At 47.9% G+C, this 23826-nt stretch overlaps 1 protein-coding gene across 1 annotated transcript in view; it reads left to right on the top strand.

Annotated features, from left to right (window-relative positions):
• The first annotated feature begins 5515 nt into the window (after nt 1-5515).
• The window catches only part of LOC142557535 (uncharacterized), a 53484-nt gene continuing 35173 nt past the window's right edge, over nt 5516-23826 (top strand). Inside the window, exon 1 of the mRNA XM_075669452.1 lies at nt 5516-6153. Coding sequence (XP_075525567.1) covers nt 5814-6153 — 340 coding nt within the window. The 5' untranslated portion in view covers nt 5516-5813. The remainder of the gene's footprint in view (nt 6154-23826) is intronic.

A 23826-nucleotide genomic window follows, 5' to 3' on the forward strand; every position in this document is an offset into this window, starting at 1 on the left:
TAATTATCATCGTATGTTGACTCTTAAAGGCCCCTGTTAGGGGCCTTTAAGGGTCAGCCCTAAACCCTTTCAAGGTCAGCCCAAAAGGCCCCTTTTAGGGGCCTTTAGGGCTGACGCGGCGTTACACCTTCCGTAACCTGGGCCTGGAGCCCAGTACCTGAAGACCATGCGAATCGCCCAGAATGTTCTGCTCCCGCGTCAGCAGCGGGTTCTCAACAACTGATGTGGCTCTGTCGAGGGGCAAACGCCAGAAGAGAGAAAGTGCTTACAGGCGCCTAGATACGAATAGACCAGCCTACATGACTACTGACGGTTAGTTATACTTAAAACTCGATCTAACGAAACCCGATTTTACGAAGTTCCCGATCTAACGAAAAAATTTCTGTTTCCCGGCAGGTGAAGATAGGGTTCAATGTTATCAACCCGAATGAACGAAGCAAACGTGGTCGAACTCGATTTAACGAAGTTTTTCCTGAAATAAATGAGTAAAAAAAGCGGCGATTTCTTTCTAGTTTTAACACAGACAGGTTCCTCTTCGAGCGTGAAATCTAAAGCTATCGTGTTAGAACATCTAGGCGCTATGGTCACATCCCTAGCTTTATTTTGTCGAGGCAGCAGGGGCGGTGGTAGCTGCTTTCGTTATTTCATGGTTTATGCAACAGATGGCTCGATTAGCGGCAAATACAATGCCGCGGTAGCCTTTGCGTAGACCGAAAAATTTCTTTCTCAATTTTATGAACTTCCCGATTTAACGAAATAATTCGAGCGGGGTCATCGCTTCGTTAAATCGAGTTTCAACTGTACATGGACGATCACTTAATGCCATAGGCCACTTATGCACCTTCTTCACGAAGAAAGACTGCGCGCATTCATTTAGCCATATATGCGTGTGTCCCAGCTAACGTTAGCGAAGCTGTTGAGAGAAAAAAAAATGATTAAGAAATCATAGTGGAAGATACGATTGTAAGACCTACGCTGTGCGGTCGTCGGAGGTCTGACGGCGCATGCGCCCAACTCAAGTGTACACGGATGCCTGTACACGTCTCGCAGTCTCGCATCTGACGGGGTGTGCAGCCGCAGCTTGTGGGAATCGAACCTTCCACTTCACCTTTCGCTTCTTCCCGCTGGCTTCGTTTACGTTCTTTCCACCTCGGCGCTGGTTTATACGGACGAGCTGCGTAGCGTGGCGTCGGCCAGTAATTTTACCGAGCGCTCGAGAGGCCATGGGCGCACTCCATGCGCGGTACACTCTTTGGTGTGGCATCGGCGGAGTGACAGGTGTAAAATAAACAAGAGTGACTGAGAGGTAGAGTATATTCGACTCGCAATCAGTGTGTTCGGAACTCGAATCCCGGTGGTGCACAGCGAGATAATAAAAAAAGGAGCTCTAGAAACGCATTGTGGGATTGCAGAGGCAGACGACGGCGGACGTCAATATTACACATAGGCGGGTGAGCCCAAAACAGCGTTCGTTGTAAGATTGGTGTCTATATTTCGCGCGCTTAACCTATATAACACTGCGTTCGTTCGCGGTATACTTTTACGTCCCGAATGCCAGGCGCTTGTCAGCGTGACATTGCGTTCCTGACGGGAAAGCGCAGATTGTTAAATAAAGAAATGCGTGCACAGGATTGAATGACGATTATCTGAGGAGGGCGACAAAAAATTCCCGAAGCTTGTAATTTCTCTCTCTCTATCTCTCTCTCTCTCTCTCACTGAGCCTACCGCGCTTATCGGTGTAATCGCAGATACACTTCCGCGCTGCTCGAGCCAAAAATGGCCGCATCTCTTGGCTTCGTCGTAACATATATCTGTGGTATACGCTTCCACTCGCGAAAGCAAATACGACGGTCTGAACAGCTGACAGATTTGAAAGGAGATTGCGCGCGCCTTTTCGCTATCCTTAATTATCGGCTGCTTCGAGCACAGACCTCGCACCATTCCGGCTGACCCCGTGCAGATTTCCTATCGCGTTCCCCGATAACGACCGTGGCGGCGCTTGACTTGACGCTCCGGCAAGTGATAAACGCATACTGCCACGAACAAGCGCCCCCAGGTGCTCGGAAATTCAGAAAGATAAGGATTAATAAATGACCTCAGAAGAATGTTGGAAGCCCGCAAGCACGACAAATATCAGGCGAATCCGTGGACTATAACCATCATTCCCATGGTATCATGAACGACTGCAGCGCCGGAGTTAGTGACCTTTTGTACCAAACCATGATCGAAGCCCCATCGTCGCGCAAGACGCCCTATCGTCGTCGCTTTCCCCACTTTTTCACCGGTCGTTAGGCTTCAGCAAATATTCGTTCTGTGTATTTTGGCTCCAGGGTACCGAAATGGAGAATTTGACGGAAGACCGAAACAAACAAACAAAATTCTTTTTTGAGCGAACCGAAACTGAACCGGAACGTTACGATTTTTTTTTTTTTTTCACACCAGAAGAAAACCGAAAAGAAAGAACAACGACGGTTTTCGGTTCAGGTTGGCCAATTTCTCGGGAGCTGCTCACACTGCGCATTGCGTGTACTTGTGGCCCAACGATGCCACCTCGTATGTAAATGCGCACGAGGTTGTTGTTATGGTTTTAAAAGTGGCAGCATCGTCAGGCCGGTTTTTGACGCGTCGTGCCGGGAGGCGGGCATGTTAGCCGGAAGCCCTTGTAATTGATGACCGTCAAATAGTTATCTGGTAGGCAAGTACATATAGCCCTGAAATTAAGAAGCGCTTCCTCTTTAGTTGGGCGGTTGCTTTTCGTCATACTGGAATGTAAACTAAAGTATACGTGCGACATCTATAACGTATTGCTGGCGTAATGTGATTCTTTCTTTAAATATACTTCGGCTTGAAAGATAAACAACACGCGTACTTTCTTTTTATTTAGTAATTCCGTGTAGATCAAGAAAGAGCAGCGTCAAGGCTTGCTACAAAATAAATTTATGCTGTTTTTCTGTAATTATTCCGAAGTTATGGAAACGAACGTAGACCGGTTCAATCCGGTTTGAACCGTTGCTTTCTTTCTCCAGAGTGTAACCGGAACTGAACTTTGTTTGATGAACCGGAACGAGAAAGCTTTCGGTTCGACACTCTTGTTTTAGTGCACCGTTCTGTGTTTACAAGCTCGCCATTACATTAAATAATTAATGGCTTAATCAAACGACAACGAATGGTGAACGAAAAGTAAGCCTAGCGAGACATCTATAGACATCAGCCTTCTTTTTTTTTTTTTTTTTTGACTACTTATACTGATGGGGGGGGGGGGCTGCTTTCATTCGGAGGACACGGAACTCTCATGGATGAAGTTTCTAGACTATATACTAGCTGAATAAATAAAGTTGAAGTCGAAGTTATTCGGTCAATGCCCTCAGTTATTATAGTTCCCAAACACTTTTATCTCGAGCTAGCTTCGCAGTTCCCGCACTACTTTTATCAATATGACCCGCAGACTAATTGGCTGCCAAATCCACAAAGCTCTGAGCTCGTGAAGTCGTGTCGGCGTTGGACGAAGCCTATTGTCATACCAGAGTCTAGTCACTTATGAAAGGGGCTCTGGTATGACGAGAGTCTAATAAATTACTCTAGCGTGAGTCAATTATAAGGACTAGACCAAACATCCGGACCAGGGTACTTTATTAAAGAACCCTGCATTGTCATTCCTTAAGTTCACCTGGTCATGCCAGAGTCCACATTTAAAGGAATCCAGGTATGACCAGGCCAGAGTTCTGGACCAGGGCCCTTTTACAAGTGACTCTGGACTAACGACTCTACCCCTCTAATTAAGGACTCTTGGTCTTTTATAGAAGACCTACAATCATACCAGACTTTTTGAATAAATGGCTGGTATGGCCAAGTCTGCTCAAGCTGTTGACTCGTAAACCGAAGACGTTTAATGAAGGAGTCTCGTAAGCGCCAGAGTCCTCTATTAAATGACTCTTGTCATGCTTTGCCGCCTGTGGAGTTGACATGGTTGGTCCATTCCTAAACAGTTCGAACCACGCGATCTGACCAAAGCGCTATCGGGCCGCAAGACCAGCACCCCCCTCATGGTCATCGCTACACTTTTCCTACTCGGCCAAATTAAGTGCGTTGCAAGACAAATGCGCTCCATGTGACGCACCGCGTGGACATGTTCTTCACGGAAGGTGCGCCTTCATCGCCCATGTCGCGAGTTTTCTCGCGTTATCTTTCACCCACATCAATATCACGCACCTCTTCAAGCCTTCCGGACACCGCAGCCCCAGAAGTGCGCATAACGATTGTCTATGAAACCATTAGTGACACAGCTTGGGACACTTGAGTCACGCGCAGGCCTCGCAGGTTCCGGTATCTGACCTTTCCGTTTCACCCCTTTCTGGTTGATATGCTTCCGTTGCGCGGTCGCGGACAGCATTTTTGTTTTTCTAACGGCGTCCGACAGACCATCGATCAAAGGGAGAACGAGACTCCGCATGGGCGGGTGAAGGGGGGGGGGGTGTAGTGAGAAAGAAAAGAAAATGACCTCCTAAAAAGCCGGGACACGATCGTGCGCGTCCGCCTAGCGGTTATCGGGGAGACAAACACATCAACAGCAATAAAAGAGTCCGAGGGAAGTTAACTGAACCCCGGGTTCCGGAGGGGGCGTGTCCTCCGGGCGCATGGAAACGGTGGGACCCGGAGGAGGGGGCGGAGGGGGCGTGGCCTCGGGTGAACGACCCGTCTTTCTCCTCCTAACGACACTGCGTATGGGACTCGGGGGTGGCGTCCTTGGGATCGGATCCCAGACCAGAAAGGGGACCCGGGTCACGCCGGAGGCGGCGCCTAACGACCGTCGCGCTATAAACCCTAGCGCAGCCGGGACGAGGAAAAACGAGAGAAAAAGAAAACCCGGGAGGGGAACCATTTGCCGGTAATGGCGGATCCGGGATCATCGGGGGCGCAGCGCTCCGTGTGTGCTGCCCGCGTTACGCGCAAGGCACAGCGGCGGGGGCGAAGGCGGAAGCGCGGACCGCCGATAAGGCAAGCGCGGCCGCTGGGGCGATCTGGGCCGGCCATCTGGGTCAGCCGCCCCGCCGACAGCAGTGAGCGGGAGCCTCTGGTCCGAGCGTGCAGCTGGGAACGCGCCAGGAATAAACTCCGAACCGACGGGGGGAGGCTGTGCTGTGCAGCACCGCTCCTCCGTCGCCTGCTTCGGAAGCAGACCGTCGCGTCTGCAGCACGCGCCAGCTGCGAGAGCCTCGCGCACGGGGAACGGCGCGCGGAAACCCCCCCGCCGAGCGCGAAATCTCAGCGGGACGTCCAACTGCGCGCCGCAGCAACGCCGTGATCCATCAGAGCGCGGAGCGCCGGTCCGACGCCGAGTGGACCCGTCGCCGGAGCCCGTGGCTCGGTCCGCAGCTGCTGGTCCGAGAAAAAGAAAGAGCAGTTTGGAAAGAACAAAAAGAAAGCCTTTCACTCTAGCGTGGCGTCAGCGCGCGAGAGAAGCGGCGCGGCCGTTGCCTCTAGCAGCGCACGAGGCCGCACCGCGCACCGCACTGTCAAGCTGCCAGTCAACGGAACGCGGTCGGGGAGCCCGCCTCCCCCGCACGAACCGGGCGCGACGTAGCGCCGCGACTCCGGCGCGGCAGCAGCGGGCGCGCGGCGCAACGCCGCGCCGCGGCCGAGCGAGCGCGCGCGTGCGCAGCGCGCCTCCTCTCCCATTGGCCGCGCGTCACGTGCGTTTGACGTACGACGCCGCGCTCGCTCCGATTGGTCGCGTCGGGCGCGCGGGGGGCGGCTTGGCGCTGCGCCCGAAGCATGGCCGCGCGGTCGACGCCGTGCGCCAGCGGAGTGCCGGGATGCAACGGGAGCAGCACGATCCGCGCGAGCTGGAGCTCGCCGCGGCCGCCGCCGCCGCAGCCGGCGGTGAGTGGGCGTCGCGCTGGAGTCTGGAACCGCCGCAGTGTCCGCCGCCGCAGAGGGGTAACCCCGTGAACGTGGTCGGCGGGGTGGTTCCTCCGCCGCCACCCGAGAGTCCGACGCAACAGCAGGTGGCCGCGTTAGCGGCGGGCAAGAGGAGCGCGGAGCAGCGCATCCGCAGGCCCATGAACGCCTTCATGGTGTGGGCCAAAGGAGAGCGCAAGCGGCTCGCCGACGAGAACCCGGACCTACACAACGCCGACCTGAGCAAGATGCTCGGTGAGTAGTTATATAGCAGCCCGTCGCTCTCCTGATCGCGCTGGTGATCGGCGGGCCACCTCCTGTCAGCTTCGGCCTCGGCCGCGTGCTTCTTCTCCTGGCCTGGCGCTCTGAGGAGATTACGCCCCTCTTGTGTTTGTGCGTGTGTGTGCGTGTGCGCGTGTGTGCCCGTGCGAAGGAGGAGGCCTTGGTCCGATCGCCGGCGGTCAGTATTACCTGCTGCTGCTGCTGCTGCGGAGTCGCGATAACGGAGCTCTCTCGCACCCCCCTCCGCCTATGTGCGGGGCTCGATCTGTGGACTCCTGCGGGACGGACGCCCGTAGCAGCCGCGCTCCCGGTCGGTCCGCAGTGCACTCGGTAGATAATAGAGCCACGTGACTGCCCTAATGTGACTTTCTTCTCTGTGGTATTTTAAAGTGGGAAGAAATGCGTGTGTCACGTGCGTTGCCCGCACGAGAGGCAGTTTCCCCTACGCTCGGCTCCGTCGCCCATATGACACCAAGCTATACGTGTCCTTCGCTACTTCGTCTTATCCTTTATATATGCATTTTCGTTTGCCCCGAGTGAAATAGTTTCACAGATATTTCGCCCACGATTAAAAATGCCAAGCTTCGGGACTGCAAACCCTTGGAGACGCGCGTTGCATGCCTGTCACGTAAAGACAGACCGTCAGGCTGCATTTGCGAAACCAAGCTTCACAATTCGTAGATCCGATCCGCGGCTTTCGTCTGCTGTTAGGCCGCAATATATTCCTGTGGTGTATATCCTTTCTCCCATATTTCGTCAATTTCCTTAGGTTCACTTATACGCACTAGTCTTTCCTCGATATCCTTGACTTGCCGTAGTGGGAGTGTGACCACATCGCCCACCGGAAATGTCCGGTTCCCACGCCCCTTTATCCGACTGTGGTTTGACCCCGTTGACACTGGAAGCCTTCCGCTGTTCCGTCTCTGCGTGCACCATTTCTCTACGCTTGTTTAAATGCAATTTGAAGATTGGTCTCGGGAGTCCACGATGCCATCCACTGGTTAAACGACGTAACTTGGCTCCGCTGCCATGAAGAAACCTTTGGCTTTCAAGAACCGTTCCGTAGATGCGTGTCGCGTTAGCATGACCGATGAGGATGATATTGACGCGATTAAAACTGTCTTTCTAGGGGTTTTGAGCTTCAAGAGCGAGCTCGTGGACATTCTCATAGGGCTGACTGATACCTCGCGCAGCTTCTTGTATTCTCGTTACGTCATGTCCTCTACGGAAAACGTCACGTAAGCATATCGTGTCATTGTGTCAAGCCTCGCAGGTCTTCATCTTCAGAAACCGATATGCTTCGGAAACCCAGAATCCATCTGCATCGCCGATACGTGTCAGGAATGTATGTAGCCTATGGGAACGTGTATTCGCCTCCTGCACTTTCGCTGAAAGGCGTTACGGAAGCCCTTGTGAAGGCTTGTCGTGATTTTACATATCCACTGAGTATGTTCAAATTTTACATGTGTACATCATCGGCAAGGACTTTTCTTCATTTTGCCCATACGTGTGGGTCTGTTTATGTCTTAACAAGGAGTAGAACGCCTGCGATTTCAATTTATGCCTGAAACGCCTGACTTTTTGCCGAATAACCAACCGTCAGCATGAGAAATTCCCCAAATTCACAAAACTTATTCAAGAGCTTCAAGGTTTGTATACGTCGTTAGAGAGCAACGGTCGGCGCTTTATTTCTAGCTTATTACAATCAAGCGATTTGGCTATGTTCAAGAAGTCAGAATGAAAGTGACGTTATGGTGGCTGTTTACGCAGAGGGTTTTTTTTTTTTCTTCTTCTCGAGATCAGTATAGCCAACAAGAATCATCATTGTCATATGCGGTTCCTTCGAGAAGACACAGAAAGAGTCTGTACTTTCCCAAGTTCCGAAAAGCCCTGTTTGGAAACGTAGGCTAATTTGCTATGGCTGAGAAAACCGCGTTCCCTTACTAAAGATAACAATATGAAGGGACATGCTGCATGGCACCGATAGAATTGACATTCATAAGGTCGTTCGCTTCGGAATGCTGACCGGTGAAAAGGCGCGACGATGAGTCGAGACTTGACTCTTCGGTGTGTTGAAGTTCCTCCATGCGCTTGCACATGTGTGTAAATCCATAGCATATTTACGTGGCAATGCATATACGCACTGCGTGAAGCTGTGCGTGTACGTGTGCCTTGCACGTACAGCATATATACTATACACATACATCAGATTCATCGCATCTGCTTACAGTTTCTCGTACGAAAGAGCGTTGACGTCAGGTCACACTGCGGTATAGTCGGCCGAGCAAGTGGGCGCTCACTGTAATTCACCAATATCTTTTTAAAAAAAAATTTTTTTTCAGGATACGCGTTCACACCCGCGTCCATGGCTAACACTCACCGGTATACTCGCGATCACGTGTTTACTCGCGGGTCCAATCATACACATGCCGACAGACACTGCGGCTTTCGGGCTCAACGCGTATATACATGCACACACACGCTATATCGATAGGTCATCGACACTCGCTCTATATGCTCGCAGTCATGTCCACTGCCCCGACCTTTAGCTCTACTCTACTCTACTCGACTTTGGCTCGTACTTGCACTCGGGGCCGCGAAATGAGCACATCGGCGAAGGCGTTATTTCATTTCGCTCGTTTAGGCAGAGCACGAATTTCTTACCGTTCCACATTATAACATGCGTATACAGCAGTACACATATACGCAACGAGAAATTTCTCTACCGGGGAATATGAGACAAAAACGCGTGACGCTTGAATTAAAAGTAAATAAAGAAACCACACACACACGAAATGGATTTATTACACGTGCGTGCCGACCGATGCTGTGATGTCGTGACAAAGTCGAACTGACGTTGCTCCGGTCGTCGTGTGTGCGTGTATATATATATATATATATATATATATATATATATATATATATATATATATATATATATATGCACTCTCGTATCCAATCTCTTTCGCCGCTTCTTCTTTTGAACTCGATGGCGCGTATCGAGGTGCATTGTGGTTCGACAGGTATACTTTTCTGTCGTCTTTCTTCTGTTGTTGCTGGATATATGCGAACGCTCTCCATTCTTTAATCACGCCTTGTATACCGCAATCAGTGCTCCCTAAGAGTTACGCTCTATGCACAGTCGGCGTCAACAGCGACCGCCGGAACTGAGAGGACTGAATTTCCGTGCAGTTATGCAGTTATGGGGTTTTACGTGCCAAAACTACTTTCTGATCATGAGGCACGCCGTATATAGTGGAGGACTGCGGAAATTTCGACCGCCTGGGGTTCTTCAACGTGCACCTAAATTTAAGTACACGGGTGTGTTTTCGCATTTCGCCCAATCGCTTGGAATCGGTAGTAAGGTCATCCGGGGGCTGAGCAAGAATAGCTGTGGCAGTTTCCGAGAGAGGAGGATAGGCTCCCAGAGAAAGAATGTCAGTCACCGAATGTCGCGCATGCCAGTCAAGCCCTCAGAGGCCTTGGCAGGCCTGTCATCTGCGTTTTGTTTTCCTCTACGCACAATACAGATTGTATTGGATTGTATCATTCTATATTAAAGAAGAAAAGGTTACTCTGCGTTACTACTTCTTAAAAACGTGCAACGGCCTACTTGTCTTTCCTCTCGTTATTGAATCTTCGACGAGTTTGTTCGCGCGTTTATCCACGCCACGCGTTTAGTATGCATTCCTTTCCACACCACAGCCGCGGACGGAGCCGTTGCCTGCAGGCAGCCGCCCTCGAAGCCTTGCCTGCGTGTTTCGTCAGACTCTTGAATGTCAAAAGTATAGCGTCGCGAAGACGAACGGCGAGTTGCGAAAAAACCGTTTCGGCATACGTTTCACGTGAAGTCATTTCGACACTTATTCGCACGCGCGGTCGGAACACGGGGCTGCGTTTCTGAAGTGCCAACGCCTGCGCATATAACGCGCACACTGGCCACGGTGTAATTTGGGGCAGCGTCGTTGTTCTGAAAGCGACGAGAGGTGTGATGGTCGTGCTTTGCAACGTCACTGTATACAGCGCGGCGTTTTTCGACTATGTAGATACGCCTGCAGTTAAAATATACCGTTGAATGATATTTATAGCGTCCCTTCTTTCTTTCTTTTCGCTTTATATAAAACGTGATCAAGCTCACACAAAGCCCTCCCGTCATATATTTACTTGAAGGCGGCGTGCACTTATACTAATCTCTCTTTTGTTCTTCACCAACAACCTCTTTCTTTCTTTTTTATTTTTTAGCGAATAACTTTCTTTGGCTCCATCGCGCGCATTCGTGATTGGAGGTCGGACTTCTGCACTGTAAAAATAAGTTACACCCTTAAAGTGAATAAAGGTGTAAATAGCTTTATAACTCGCACACTTACACCATTTTTTTCTTTTTTGGTTGTAAGGCTTCGAGTCGTATAGTCACATATACACCCTTCACTTTTGAGGGTGGCAAATATTTTACGGTGTCTAGTGCTTTTCAACGTCGGCAAAGGCGTCGATGCAAAGTGGAGTCGCGGGTTGCGTTGATCGTGCTGGTTATAACGGCAATGTTCACTGTGGAATTACGTTTAACGAAACAACAAACTACATATATGCCTACATATCCTCACGTCGACGAATATACATATACGCCGTCAAGCCCATCGTTGCTTCAATAAAGCGAATAGCTTTACTAGAAGCGCTCGGTAATTTGCTTGCACTGCGAATCGTCGTCGATGGCTTCTGCACTTTGTTTTTTTTTTTCCTTTCTTTGTACATTTTCGTTTCTATATAGAACCGTAAGATGTAGCGCCCGCCTCCTGGTGACAGCTGTCAGCTATAGTCCCCTTTTCTCCTCTCAATGATCATATTTACGTATGCGGAATCTAGTAATAATAAATGTAATTCCAGACCCTTCGAACCCGAGAAAAACGTAGTGGCAAGACTCACAGCGGTCTTAATAATTTACTGTAATAACTTGTTTCCACCAACTATAGGGACCGAATTCACAAAGATTTTCGTTCGTAAGTGCTATTTTCCACGGCCTAGCCGCGGCTTCGCTAATGATTTATATGTCCAGGCCTGGCTTCAGGATTGGCTGAAATTTTTCTCTTACGAACAACTCCTAGCGTAAGAAGGTTTCTGTGGATGCGGACGATCGCAGCGACTGCCATGCGCGAACCCGGCCAGAAAAAAACGCGCACCGCGCTCTTGATTTCTTCTTTCTTTCTTTCTTTTTTTAAATGAGCAACTACGTTATCCTAGCTATAGTCTCACGGCTACACGACGTCAGCAAATATTTGCTACGTGTCGTGAAGTCACGGTAATGTGACTTCACATTTCGACATACCAACTTAACTACCGAACTAAAAAGGTTGACAAGTCACTTTAGCATATACGCTAAAGAGGGTGAAGGCGAAAGCCCATGCGGTCACGAGACATTACTTAAATTGCTTCGACATTCTCATTCAAATGCGTTGTTACTTCTTATTGTTTTCTTTTTACTTCTTTTTTTCTCTCGTTCTCTTTTGCGGTCGCCTGGACGTCGCCACTGCGTGATTAATGGCACGTTATAGAACGGTCGTAGCAAATCTATGAAGACCATTAAGACACACACGCAGATTCACTGAATGAAAATTTTTTAACGCTTTAAACGACGAGGGTATAGCCACGTGAGCTTGTATATGTGATGCCTTCGAGTTTCTTGTGTCGCAGTCAGAACGAGAGGGACACGGAAGGGCAAATTTAACAAACACATGCACAGCCCTAACTTTCAACAATAGATTCACTTACAGTTCTCGCAGGCGTACTTATACTCCTCAAAGCGGCATGCGACGCGTGTACATTGCTCGGCATATACGAAGATAACCGGGAAAACCACACGCAGACACTTTCGTGGCGACCCTGGCTGTTTAGACGGGTGTCCGTTCAACGCTAACAGAGATATAATCGAGCTCTGTTACTTTAATTGATGGCTTACTGCCGGCGCATGCGCCTGAGTTTTAACGCCATAGCGTTAAGGAGCCTGTGTCGCACAAGATCTCCCTATATTGGGCTTGCGCTCAATATACGGAGCTTTGGATTAGTGCTTCCGCACATTCCATCACAGCTACAACTTTGGGAAGCCCATTACTATAGTACATATACTCCTCAGGAACCAGCATGTCTACCACAAAAGCGAAAATGAGGTTAAAAACCGTGAAGCAACATATTTACAATATAGACTGCTTGCGAAGGTTCACTTGCATGGTGTAATTACCACTCGGCGTAACTAAGACAGCTTCGCTGTTAGACCATCTTCACGGACTGCAAGGGACGATGATATTTTAAAGGCACTGCTAACGTTTTTGAACGAGAGTTTGAACGTGCCTCCTGCGGTCAGCAATGGCTAAAGAATATTTTTTTTCTTCTCTCGTAAGGTCTGCAGACAATAATTGTGCGTTTGTGTTGAGCCGGTTGTTTACCATTCTTTAATTTTCCTTTTGTATTATTTTTTTTGTGAAGAAACGCAACATATCTGGCTTTACAATAAATTGATACTTAATTTAGTTAATTATTCCGCAATTACCAGGATGCATTAGCAATTACAGAGAGCGACCTTTTTTGCCTGCTGACTTTCTTTCAGTGATGTCTGGAATTAGATTGGCTGATTTATCCAGAGTCCATGTTAATTTGCGGCGGAAGGGACCCGTATAGTCAGTCAACTATGCAGACTCATGCGACGTAAAACCCCTTAAACTTCGTAAAGTAGCGGCACTCTCCTCCTCCGCCTTCACTCCTCCTCGTTTCTCCTCTCTTTCACGCTCCCTCATCGACCCTGGCGCCGCCTACACTGCTCGAGCGTAGCAACGGCGCCAACATGCGATCCTCGCCACTCCGTAGGCGCTTCTCGAGCAAAAATGGCGCTGATGCATGGCGCAAGGGCCCACGTGATGCTATTAGGCCAATAGCGATACCGCGTCGGCCTCGGCCAGAGCGCGCTAGGAAGAGGCGGCATTCTTCAAAGCGTGGCACTACGTTTAGGGGGTTTTAATGCGAGGGTGTCGGTGGCGCCCTCTGCTCGTAAGAATAACCACTACCGCACCGAGTGTAAGCCGTTGTGGTTAGACGGTCGTGCGCCTAAGCGCGTACGCTAGAGAAAGATTAACCCGGCGCGCGTCAATTGGACAATGACTTACCGTACGTCAGGGCGTGATGTGACGGAATTTGTAATGTTTGTTTACTTAGGAAGACAATGCTTTCGGGGGCAGATAGGCGCGTTCCAACAATGAATGGCGTATTGTTTTGACTCTGTATATATATATATACACGCGTGTACCTAATCGCACCTCCTCTCCCACGTCTGTTTGAGAGTAAGGGCGAGGGTCCTTGGCATTAAACGAGTTACGTTTATTTCTGCAGTGAACTTATTCGCGACTTCGCAGCTTGGTGATCTTTGTAGTAACTTCATCCGAGCGTACGGCGTGGTGGTCCCTCTTGATTGTTCGTCCGCCTCCTGCGTGTAAACTTCGGTGAATCGAAAAGTAGGGGTAACCGAGGGGCTCAATTTTTTTGCCCGTCATGACCGCATGAAACTCGAAAGACAGCGAATGTAAGTATAGGGAAAATAAATTGTGTGTGTGTGTTTTTAAATTAAAACGTAGAAACAATGAGGACAAGGAGAAATGAAAGTGGTCGCGAAAAGACAACTTGCCGCCGCGGTGGAAATCGAAACCGCCTTTTACGCACTATACGCGTACGTGCGGTGCTGTGCTGATTGAACCCACCTCCCGTCCGTGCAACTTTTTCGGGTAAGCGAGTATATGTCCAGATCTGCCCCCTGGTACGTGTTAGCCAGCGCCACTTGTAGCCATAGCGGCGGATGTGACGTCGCACCGGATGTGACGTTGCACCGGATGGGGCGAATTCGACGCGCTCACCCTCAGCGAGTGGTTCTAGTATCATTTCACCTCGCTATACTCGCCTCGTGCATACAGTTTCCTACAATAATCATTAGAGAGAAATCTGGCGCTGCAAACGTTCGTCCACCATGGGAATGACGTACGGTTAGTATACACGGATTTGTCTATAACCTTCTTGCTTGTGGCTTCAGATGTTCTTGTGGATTCCTTTATCACACTTTATCTGCCTTCATTGCCGTAAATTTCAAAGCAGTCTATACTTCTTTTTTTTTAATGCAGAAGGCTATAAGACTCAGAACATCACTGCTAATCACAGCGGTTCGCCTTGTTCTTGCGTTCGTGGCGTAATGGCAGATCGGGCTTCTGTGCCAAAGGTTCAAATCCTGATGTCGAACAAATGCAATACTGTTTATGTAATAACTTAAAATGCACTATACCTTCTTGAAAAATGATCACTTTACAAAGTCACGAAGCCGTTTAAAGCCTTAATAACGAGGTTCACGCAAATCCGTGTACTATCTGCCATTCCCACGCTGCAGCTTACCAGCCCTGCTTGCAGCTCCCGTAGACACTAGCGCCACAGTTCCCCCTGGTGTAATTGTATGAAACTCTACGGTCGTACGTTACCGCCTCGATATTTTGCGTGTCGGGTGTTGCTGTGCTAGCGTATACTTAGCCACTAGGAAATTGAGGTGTGGCATGCAGCGTCAACGACACTTGCCACCTCAAAATTTATTGTCGTTTCTTTTATGGGAAAGCGCGTACTGGGGGCGACATTTAGTGGAAAAATAATAGGCAGTCAGCAATGGGAAATTCGCTCTAAATGCGACAGCGGTAAATTGCTCGAAACTTGATTTGTTCAGCTCATTCGAACTGGGAGTGTAGGAATCACGTGCACCAGCGGTGGATGTACGTGCACTGTTGGTAGCCACTGAGCTATCGTGAAGCGTTGTAACGCTTTGCAATTTGTGCAGGCGGAGCTTTTCTTTTTTTGGTATACGCCACAGAGACTCCGAGAGCTATGGCGCCTGCGCACGCACTTTGGAAGAAAAAAAAAAGTTATATATATATATATATAATGTTGTAGTAGACGAAGACATGAGAGCCTATGGTGCGAGAGTAAATTAGTCTAGAACGGGAGAAATCGCTGAAAGCTGCTGGTTTTATTTATTGTTCGCCTTTTTTTATTAAGCGAAAGATAAAAAGAACACGGCAAGAAATGCTTGCATCAATTCATAAGCGCTTTCGAATTAAGACTCGAGGCGTCTCGCGCGAATGCCGAGCTGCGAGAGGTCAAATACCCGGTGTTTATCGATCCCAGTTCAACCCGAACGTATAGCCTTTAAGATACCACTTTTTATGCTGTTCAGTGGCCCCTTCCAACAGCTGTATAGTCAAAATTTGAGAAATCCGTGTCTGCGTGTGTGCGCTCCTCCAAACGTACAGCGGACCATATTACACGAAGTCACCGACGACAAGTGGCGAACAAGCCGGGTGTTTGATTACTTCACACCCAACGCATTCCCGCATATATGTGACGTCGTGTGCGACGTACACAGACATGTGCTGTCACGAAGCACCGTTATTTTTCTTATCTTTTTTTTTTTTTTTTGTTGCTGACTCATTGCACACCAAGTCTCGGAGCCTGCCAGAAAGCAAGGCGTCTTCTTCCAGCATTCCCAAAAGGACGTTGATTTGCTGCAGACATTTGATGACACACGGCAGGGACATGCATGTGGCAAGACGCGCCCAGGTGGTTCATTTGCCGACCTGCACAGCCATGTTTATAAGTCCGCCATACGTACCTGCGACCCACAGTCATCACGATATCGATACGTTGTAGGCGGTGGTTATGCGTATCTATCACCATGCTTAAAGGCTGTATGACGACGAACATACCTCCCACTTTTTACAAAGCAAGGATGAATGAATGAATGGATCGTCTGTTATGGTACGCCAACCGAAATCGCTGCGCGCTTGTGACGCTTTCGAAGTGTAAGAAAGAAGAAGGGTAGAAAAAATGATGATGATGATGATGATGATGATCAAAGTGTTGTTGATGGTAGTTGAGCCGGTGATGAAGGTGATGATGATTTAAGTGGTAATCAAAACGATGATGCTGATTAGGATCGTGATGAAGAAGGCGATTAAGAAGAAGGAGCGTAATACGCAAACTACCGCTAGATTCGGGAGATATACAATTGCTCAAGGTTTCCTGAATCCAGCTATACCTAATTTTTTCTGAATACCGACACCTCCTGTTCCCTTGGCACAAAAATTCCTTTCACTCCAGAAAATCTGGTGTAAGCTTTAGCCGTTTACGTTGTCGAACACTATCACTAAGCTTTTATCGTCGCAGGGCTGTTCTGACGTCGTCCCCTCTGTGCCCAATTTGTGGCGAAGATGAGACCGTAGATTATTTTCTTTCTTATTCGGCCACCGTTTTTCTTCTTTAAGGAAAGACATTTTAGAATCTACGTCCAGACAACTTGGTTTAATTGATTTTTTCATTCCTTAGCCGTGACGGAATTCATAGTTGTTTCATGGCGATGCTCTTAAATTCTTCAAGCGTTATTTTTTATTCATTTACTCTTGACAATAATGCCAGTTTTAGTATTAACAGCGTCTTCCTAATACCATCCAAATCGATGGCCAATCCCCCCGCAGTGGGTACGCGCCGTCGTAGAAGGGAATCCAATCCAATCCAATCCAATTAGGCGAAGCCATACGGCGACAGCGATACGCATACGTCGTACAGCAAGGCTATCGAACCTAAGTGCCGTCTGGAACGGCGTTCTTTCTTTTCTTTTTTTTTTCTTTCTAGCTTGCGGCCTCCCATATTTACATTTAACATTCGCCAAGCACGCGAATTTATCGACGCAGCTGGTGTTGCAAACAGCCGTCTAACTTTCGTCAAAAAAATTTTTTTTCTTCGCCATCGAGAGAACACGCGACTGCCTTCCAGACGTTCTGATCTATCTGTTTTATCGCTTGACTTATGGGATCGAAAACAAAATGCATCTGAGTAGCGCCTTTTGCGCAAGGGACTCGAACCCGATATGCTGATCTAAATTTTATGTAAAATAAACGTTTGTTTCCTTTCTTTCTCTGGCCCCGTAAGGCGCGCCTTTGGACCAAATTAAATGCGAGTTTGAAACGTATTCTAGTTGTATGCCGCTTCGAGGAGACGGCGAGCGTCACGCATGACTCGTTTTGTGACATTTTACCACCTGTTGGGTCGCGCGGTTGTCGTTCAAGGATCATCAAAGGGACGCTTATAAACAAAAACAATAAATCAGGTCATAGCGACTAATTGTTTTTGTGTTAAAACTACATTTGCGTCAATTTCGCGGTAAGAGGTCGATTCATCGTCGTAACCAGCCTATTTATGATGGCCATGCACTGCAGGAAGAAGGCCTGCATACGCACGTCGAACGTGTCGCGATGTATGTATGTATGTATGTATGTATGTATGTATGTATGTATGTATGTATGTATGTATGTATGTATGTATGTATGTATGTATGTATGTATGTATGTATGTATGTATGTATGTATGTATGGCTTCGTCCTGCAGCGCATTGGGCATCAAAAATTGGCTGTTAGCAAGACGGATCGACCTCTTATCGCTAAATTAGCGGATATGGAGTTTTAATAAAATAGTGATTCCCCGCTGTATGCACCGATTTATCGTTTCTGTTTGTAAGTGTCCCTTTAATGATCCTTTAACGACCACGATGCGCCCCAACAGATGGTAAAATGGCACAAAACGATTCACGCGTGACGCCATAGCCGTTTCCTCGAAGCGGTATGCAACTAGAATACATTTCATCCTTCCATTTTGTCCAAAGGCGGGTCTTGACGTTACGCCTAGCATTTTTCGTTCCATCGCTTGTTGCGCGGTGTTTACCTTTTTGTCGAGGTTCTTTGTTAACGTCCAAGATTTTGCTCCATCGTTAGTACCGGAAAGACCATGCATCGACCGTTTTAAGGCTTTCGCGCAGGGGTCCAAAAAGACTTTCGTTTTCGTCTGCTGTATCAACCCGCTAAATTTAGCGGGTGAAGAAGAGACTACGAAGTTGCAGAAGCCTACAAGTCTGTTGGACTCTCTACTGACACTAATTTTGCTGCGCGCTTAAAACGGCTCTTCCGCCCTGAAACTCTCAAGAAAGCTACATATACAGGCTACGTGATCGCGAATCATGTAGTCTGTATATTACTTTTTCAACAAACCACGAACGCGTATCAATATGTCGTGGCGCCAATGAGTCGCCTATAAGGAACAAAGATGGTTCGTTTCCAGCGGCAAACTCGGCTGCCAAGAACTTGCAACCAGAAATATTCCGGACTCACAACAGGCGGTGCAGCGCTGTGGTCTCCCTTCTCCTTCGTGTTGTCCATGTAGGCGTTGGGTTTGTCACGATTGTTCTTTCTGGTCTCTTGACTCGGCGGCGCTGCATGAAAAACACGTGTGCATTCGGCGTAAACAGCCGGAGAACGAACGGAGAGGTCGAGAAATGCGTCCTGCGGTTTCCGCCTGCCGATGCAAGCTATAGGGGCTCCGGGTTTTGCACAGCGTGTTCTTTTCTTCTTTAACGGACGGAATAGAGCGAATGATAAACCCGCTCACATGAACGCGCACTCTGCGGTTGCAGCTCTCCCTGCTCATACTATACTTTCTTTCTTTCTTTCTTTCTTTCTTTCTTTCTTTCTTTCCGTGTTTCTTTATTTCTGCCTTTCTTTCTGCGAGGACGCGCTCTTGACACATGTTCGCGTCTTCTTCACTGCTCACTTCTGCTGCGCTGACTCGGCGAAAGCCGGTTCCTGCAGCTTCTCTACACACGAATTGCAAACGTGGTGCTCAGGACGAAGCAGTCTTCGTCCGCGTGATGGAGATTGATGAGCTTCGGTATCCAAAGTGGTTGGGAGGGCAACCTTCTCCACATGATCTCTCTCTCTCTCTCTCTCGTTTCTGCAGACCATTGCCGCTGACATTGTGAATTTTATTGGCTTCTAATCGCGTTTTCCTCATCGCACTCTCATTTTCTGCCCCTGGCTCTCTCTTCGTGTATTCGCTGTTTCGTTGCCCGATGAATATTCCGTTACCGTTCCGACACCGTGAATGTGTGTCGTCGGTTTTTCTCGATTGCTTACGCATGAAATTGGGAAAAGCGATATATAAACTTGAACATGCATTACTGTTGGGAGATATCACTTCTGTACGGGTGCGGAGCGTCCGGCTTTGCGGAGGGAGATGTGGTTCGTTCGTTCCGTTATATGCTTAAGACTACTTGTCGTGTGTCGGTTTCTCAAAAGAGTTGTATCATGAGCAGATTCAACTGCAAACGCTCGCTTAAGATGTTTATGAAGCGTTCCTTTGAACGATTGCCTTGGGCCTCTGAGACTATACGGACAATCATAATGAATGAATGAATGAATGAATGAATGAATGAATGAATGAATGAATGAATGAATGAATGAATGAATGAATGAATGAATGAATGAATATTCAAGAACCACTTTCTTAATCGAAAATACAAAAGAGCGAGAAGCAGTTTTGTAAGCGTTGTTTAGCCGTTGACACCTTCGCGCATTTACAGCGCCGTCCTACCTCTCATTAAAGTTTTATTCAACACCGCCGCGCACGGTGTTGTTTCAATCGCAATTATTCCCGTCTGCGTCTGTCTCGCGGTGCACGCGCAAGCCTGGCCAAAGGGCACAATCACGGCACGGCACGAAAACAGGCGTGGCATTTACGTGTACGCGCGATCGCATTTCCATTTCAATTCCCTCCTTGTGCGGCGTGATATTTCTCGACACCGTGGCAAGGCGTGTTTTCATCGCGTTCTCGCGGCAGGCAAAGTGACCGCCGTGCTGTGGCGGACAGGCGAACCCGTGACCTTGTGTTGCAGAGCAGATCTAACGACCTATAGCGACCGCGTCACAGCTTCTCCGAAAGCAGGCTGTGAGAAGCTGCTATACACGGGCGAGCGAACCGAAACCACCTGGGACACGATCAAGTCCACAGCCCGAGGCTTCGCCGTGCGGCCCGCCAAGTTGCGACGAAGCAGGCGCCAACGTCTAACCAACGGAGAGCCACGGCTACACGACGTCCGCGTCAAGATTCCTACAAAAATCACGAAGGAGAACTCTGGCGCGGTGATCTTTCAGCTACCGGAGGGAACAATGGGTATAGTATATAGGGAGTCCCCGCTAACGTTAGCCACGGTGTGCAATGAAAAAAAAAAAGAAAAAGAAAACTTAAGAACAAGGTTCAGCATACCTGAGGTGTCCAGTCGACAGTGGTCCGTATGCAACCGAAAACCGTATGTGTTATAATTGTATCTCGCCCCGTGTTTCTAAAATATATATTTCGGTGAACAGCTTGTCTAACGTTAGCTGGGACACAAGGTATGCATGGATTCAAGCGTTCTTGTGGCGTTATTTCTTAGGCTGCTAGCTACCTTTCCAAATTTCCGGGCAGTCACAGTTATTTTAACGCGTCAAGACAAAATACGTGTCTGGGCACATGCTTAATACACACGGAACTGTCGCATTCGTAACCCAATATCTCTGTTGAACATCGTCGACCCACAAAGTCGCAAAACAGTTTCAAGCCATAAGGACGATTTTTTTGGCAAATCCGTGCGCACTAACCATGCAGAATTCCCATGCTAGCTGAACCGTCATGCTTGCAGCCTCCCATAGACACTAGCGCCAAATTTCCCTCTAGTGATATGTTTGTAGGAAACTCGTGTGGTGAACATATACTCCCAACGTGGCTTTACATTATGCCTGCATTGGCAGCTGTATCCTGTGTTGAATATGTATAGATACCCATAACAAAACTGACTTAAGTTGGCAAATTGTATCTTGACTGCTTTGCCAATATATGTACTTCTGTGACTATTTTTTTAGCTTACTATGCATGCGCATCCTGTTTCAGTGCATGGTATTTAGGAACTCCAGTAAACGCCTTCGTTGTCTGCGTCGTCAATGGGTCGATAACAGCACCTTGGGTCAGTGGCACGCCCTGCCAAGCGCTGGGTATAGTTTGGGAGTTAACGATTGCCTTGCCCTTCTGAGACTATACGGACAATCATAATATGAATGAATGAATGAATGAATGAATGAATGAATGAATGAATGAATGAATGAATGAATGAGCGAGCCCGAACGCTGGGGGTACTTTGAAACCGTCCGGCATTCGTCGCTCCACCTCTGTGGGCAATCAGACACAGTCGAGCGCCTCTATACAACGAATTGACCTGCATAACGAAGGAATAATTATGTCCCGGTTATATCATGAGGCGCGCTACGTTTATGGCGAAGTGACTTGCATAACGAATGATTTTCGAGGCTCCAAGCGCCTCGTTACAAAGGCGTTTGACTGTAAATCCTGGGTTGGTGTAATTTAAGGATTTCTTTCTTTACCCCTTAACTGCCATGACAAGTAAAAAGAAAGAAAGAAATTAGTACGGAATTTTTTTAGACGTGCATATCTCGTGCCAATTCTTATTCTAAAAAAAAAAAAACATGATACCAGGATTGCTCATTGCATTTTTACTCGTGTCGTTGAAAAACGAACACCAAAAAAAGAAAGTCATTGTGTATTATTAATTTGTCGAAATTACGAGGAAGTGCACATATCCGCTTATGCTAAAATTGCGGAAACTTCACGACGAGTTAACTCGTCATCGGTGCCAGAGGGCGCTCGTAGCGATCTCCACCAGCAGTTATTAATTAAGCCACTAATCCACCGCTCACGGCCAGCCAATACCAATGGTAACGTACGCTGGTAACGTATAACTGGTAACTGGTATAAATAGCATAACTGATATACTGGTAACGTATAACTGGTATATATAGCATAACTGGTATACTAGTAACGTATACTGTGTACGTTACCGATGGTAACGCATACAACTGACTAAGCGTCAAAATAAATAGTGTATACAATCGTGACACACTACATATGCCTGACGTCGCGTAACCTTTCGAACATGCGTAACCGTGTAGATATTACGTGCGCTTCCAGCGTCCCCGAAAAGACATCAGCTTAATCTGTGTACATATAGCATTCGCGGCCTGATCTAAACTTTCTTGACACGCTTCGATCATAGTGTAATGACTCGCGTGACTTTATTTGCTTACGCGCTTTTGTATCCCCGCGTACAACAGTGTCTTCCTTTTTTTTTTTCTTTTTTTACAACGAGCTTTGACAATGGGAGAGCGAGAAATCTGTCACTGGTCTGCTGTGACTTCGTTAGCATTCGGCGTCTCCATTGTGATTTGGCGTCATATAGTGTTTTACTAAACCTAGATAGATATGCAAGCGCTCCCCGTATATATATATATATGAACGTGAAAAGCTTGAATGGGTAAACGTTTCGGCACGTCGCTATATAGGCCTCTTACGCGATAGTTCGAATGCTTGTGATTTGTTAAATAGCGTACGGTTATCGAGACGCGCTGATTGACCTCACGCACTATACTGTATTTATAGCGCCTGCGGTATAGGAACGCTTGAAATCTGACGAAAACTGATCGTTCTGCGTCAACCACAGTACACATTTAATTCAATTTGTCTTCTCGTTCTCTCGCGATAAACGCTTTTGTTTTCGTCTGCGGAGACGATTAAATGGAACGGCAAGTTGACATTGAAAAGAAAAGAAGAAGAAAAAAAATACCACGTGACTGAACTTCACGTATACGCTCGACCATTCCACTCTGCGCGTGTCAAATGTCTGCGCTCGCCGATTTGTGGCCGCAGAAAGGTCGTCTCTTCGCGTAGGAAGTTCGCGCACCGGAAAGCGATATCTTTTACATTAAAAGCGCATCGAGGAAACACGTCGGGAACACGTCGGAAACACGTCGCGACTGGTCGACTTTTTTTCCGAGTTTCGTTATTCGAATATGCAGGCACTATATAGTAGAGTTTAAAAAAAAAAGGTGTTAAGACCCTTTAGTGTGCAGAGTTTATATTATGAAAGTCCCAACGTGCTATACGGTTACAACTGTACCGTTTAAGCCATGGCTGCATTTTTTTGTGGCTTACGTGCATGAAACACGCTCGGCACCAGACCGTGCAGGCCACGTCGTAGTGATTTCTCAGTTCCTTTCGGAAAATTCGCGCGGGTTTTTGTTTGTTCGTTTCTTAGTCGTCTTTGCGGCATAAGCCATATCCGGGTCTTTCATCAAAGCACCTCGCCGGCAGGTACGCTCTTAATCGTCCGACATAATTTCACTAAGCGGAACGTTTTTTTTTTTTTTTAAACAAATATCTTTCACTTATAGTTGTTGGAGCCTGTGTGTGTAACGAGAATAGACGTTTCACTTGGTGAAACTTACGTGGAGCATTGCTTAGAGGGCTGTACACACCGTAAGATAACTTACAAACGTGAATTAGGGCGTAAATTATTTTACGGTGCAGAGTAAAAGCGGCAGTATAAGCTCGACCGGAGGGGAGAACCAACGCTCAATGACATTCTTTCCATGTCAGTTCTACTTTGCGTGTAGAACGTTACTGTAAATATGTGCACGCGCTCGGTGTAACCTATGTGGAACGAGAGCAGGAGCGCACTCGGCGGTAACCTAAAAGTCACATTCACTTTGGCATACGCTGAGGAGGATGAAGGCGAAAGCTTGCACGCTCGCTAGATAGACATTCATTAAACTGCTTGACATTTTCCCCCTAATGCGTTTTTGCTTCCCGTTACTTCTTTGCTTCCACCAAAGGTCGTGGCTCCGAGTGCCTTAATTAACTATATGTTAA

The sequence above is a fragment of the Dermacentor variabilis genome, chromosome 9 (genome assembly GCF_050947875.1).
Source record: "Dermacentor variabilis isolate Ectoservices chromosome 9, ASM5094787v1, whole genome shotgun sequence".
Lineage (NCBI taxonomy): Eukaryota > Metazoa > Arthropoda > Arachnida > Ixodida > Ixodidae > Dermacentor > Dermacentor variabilis.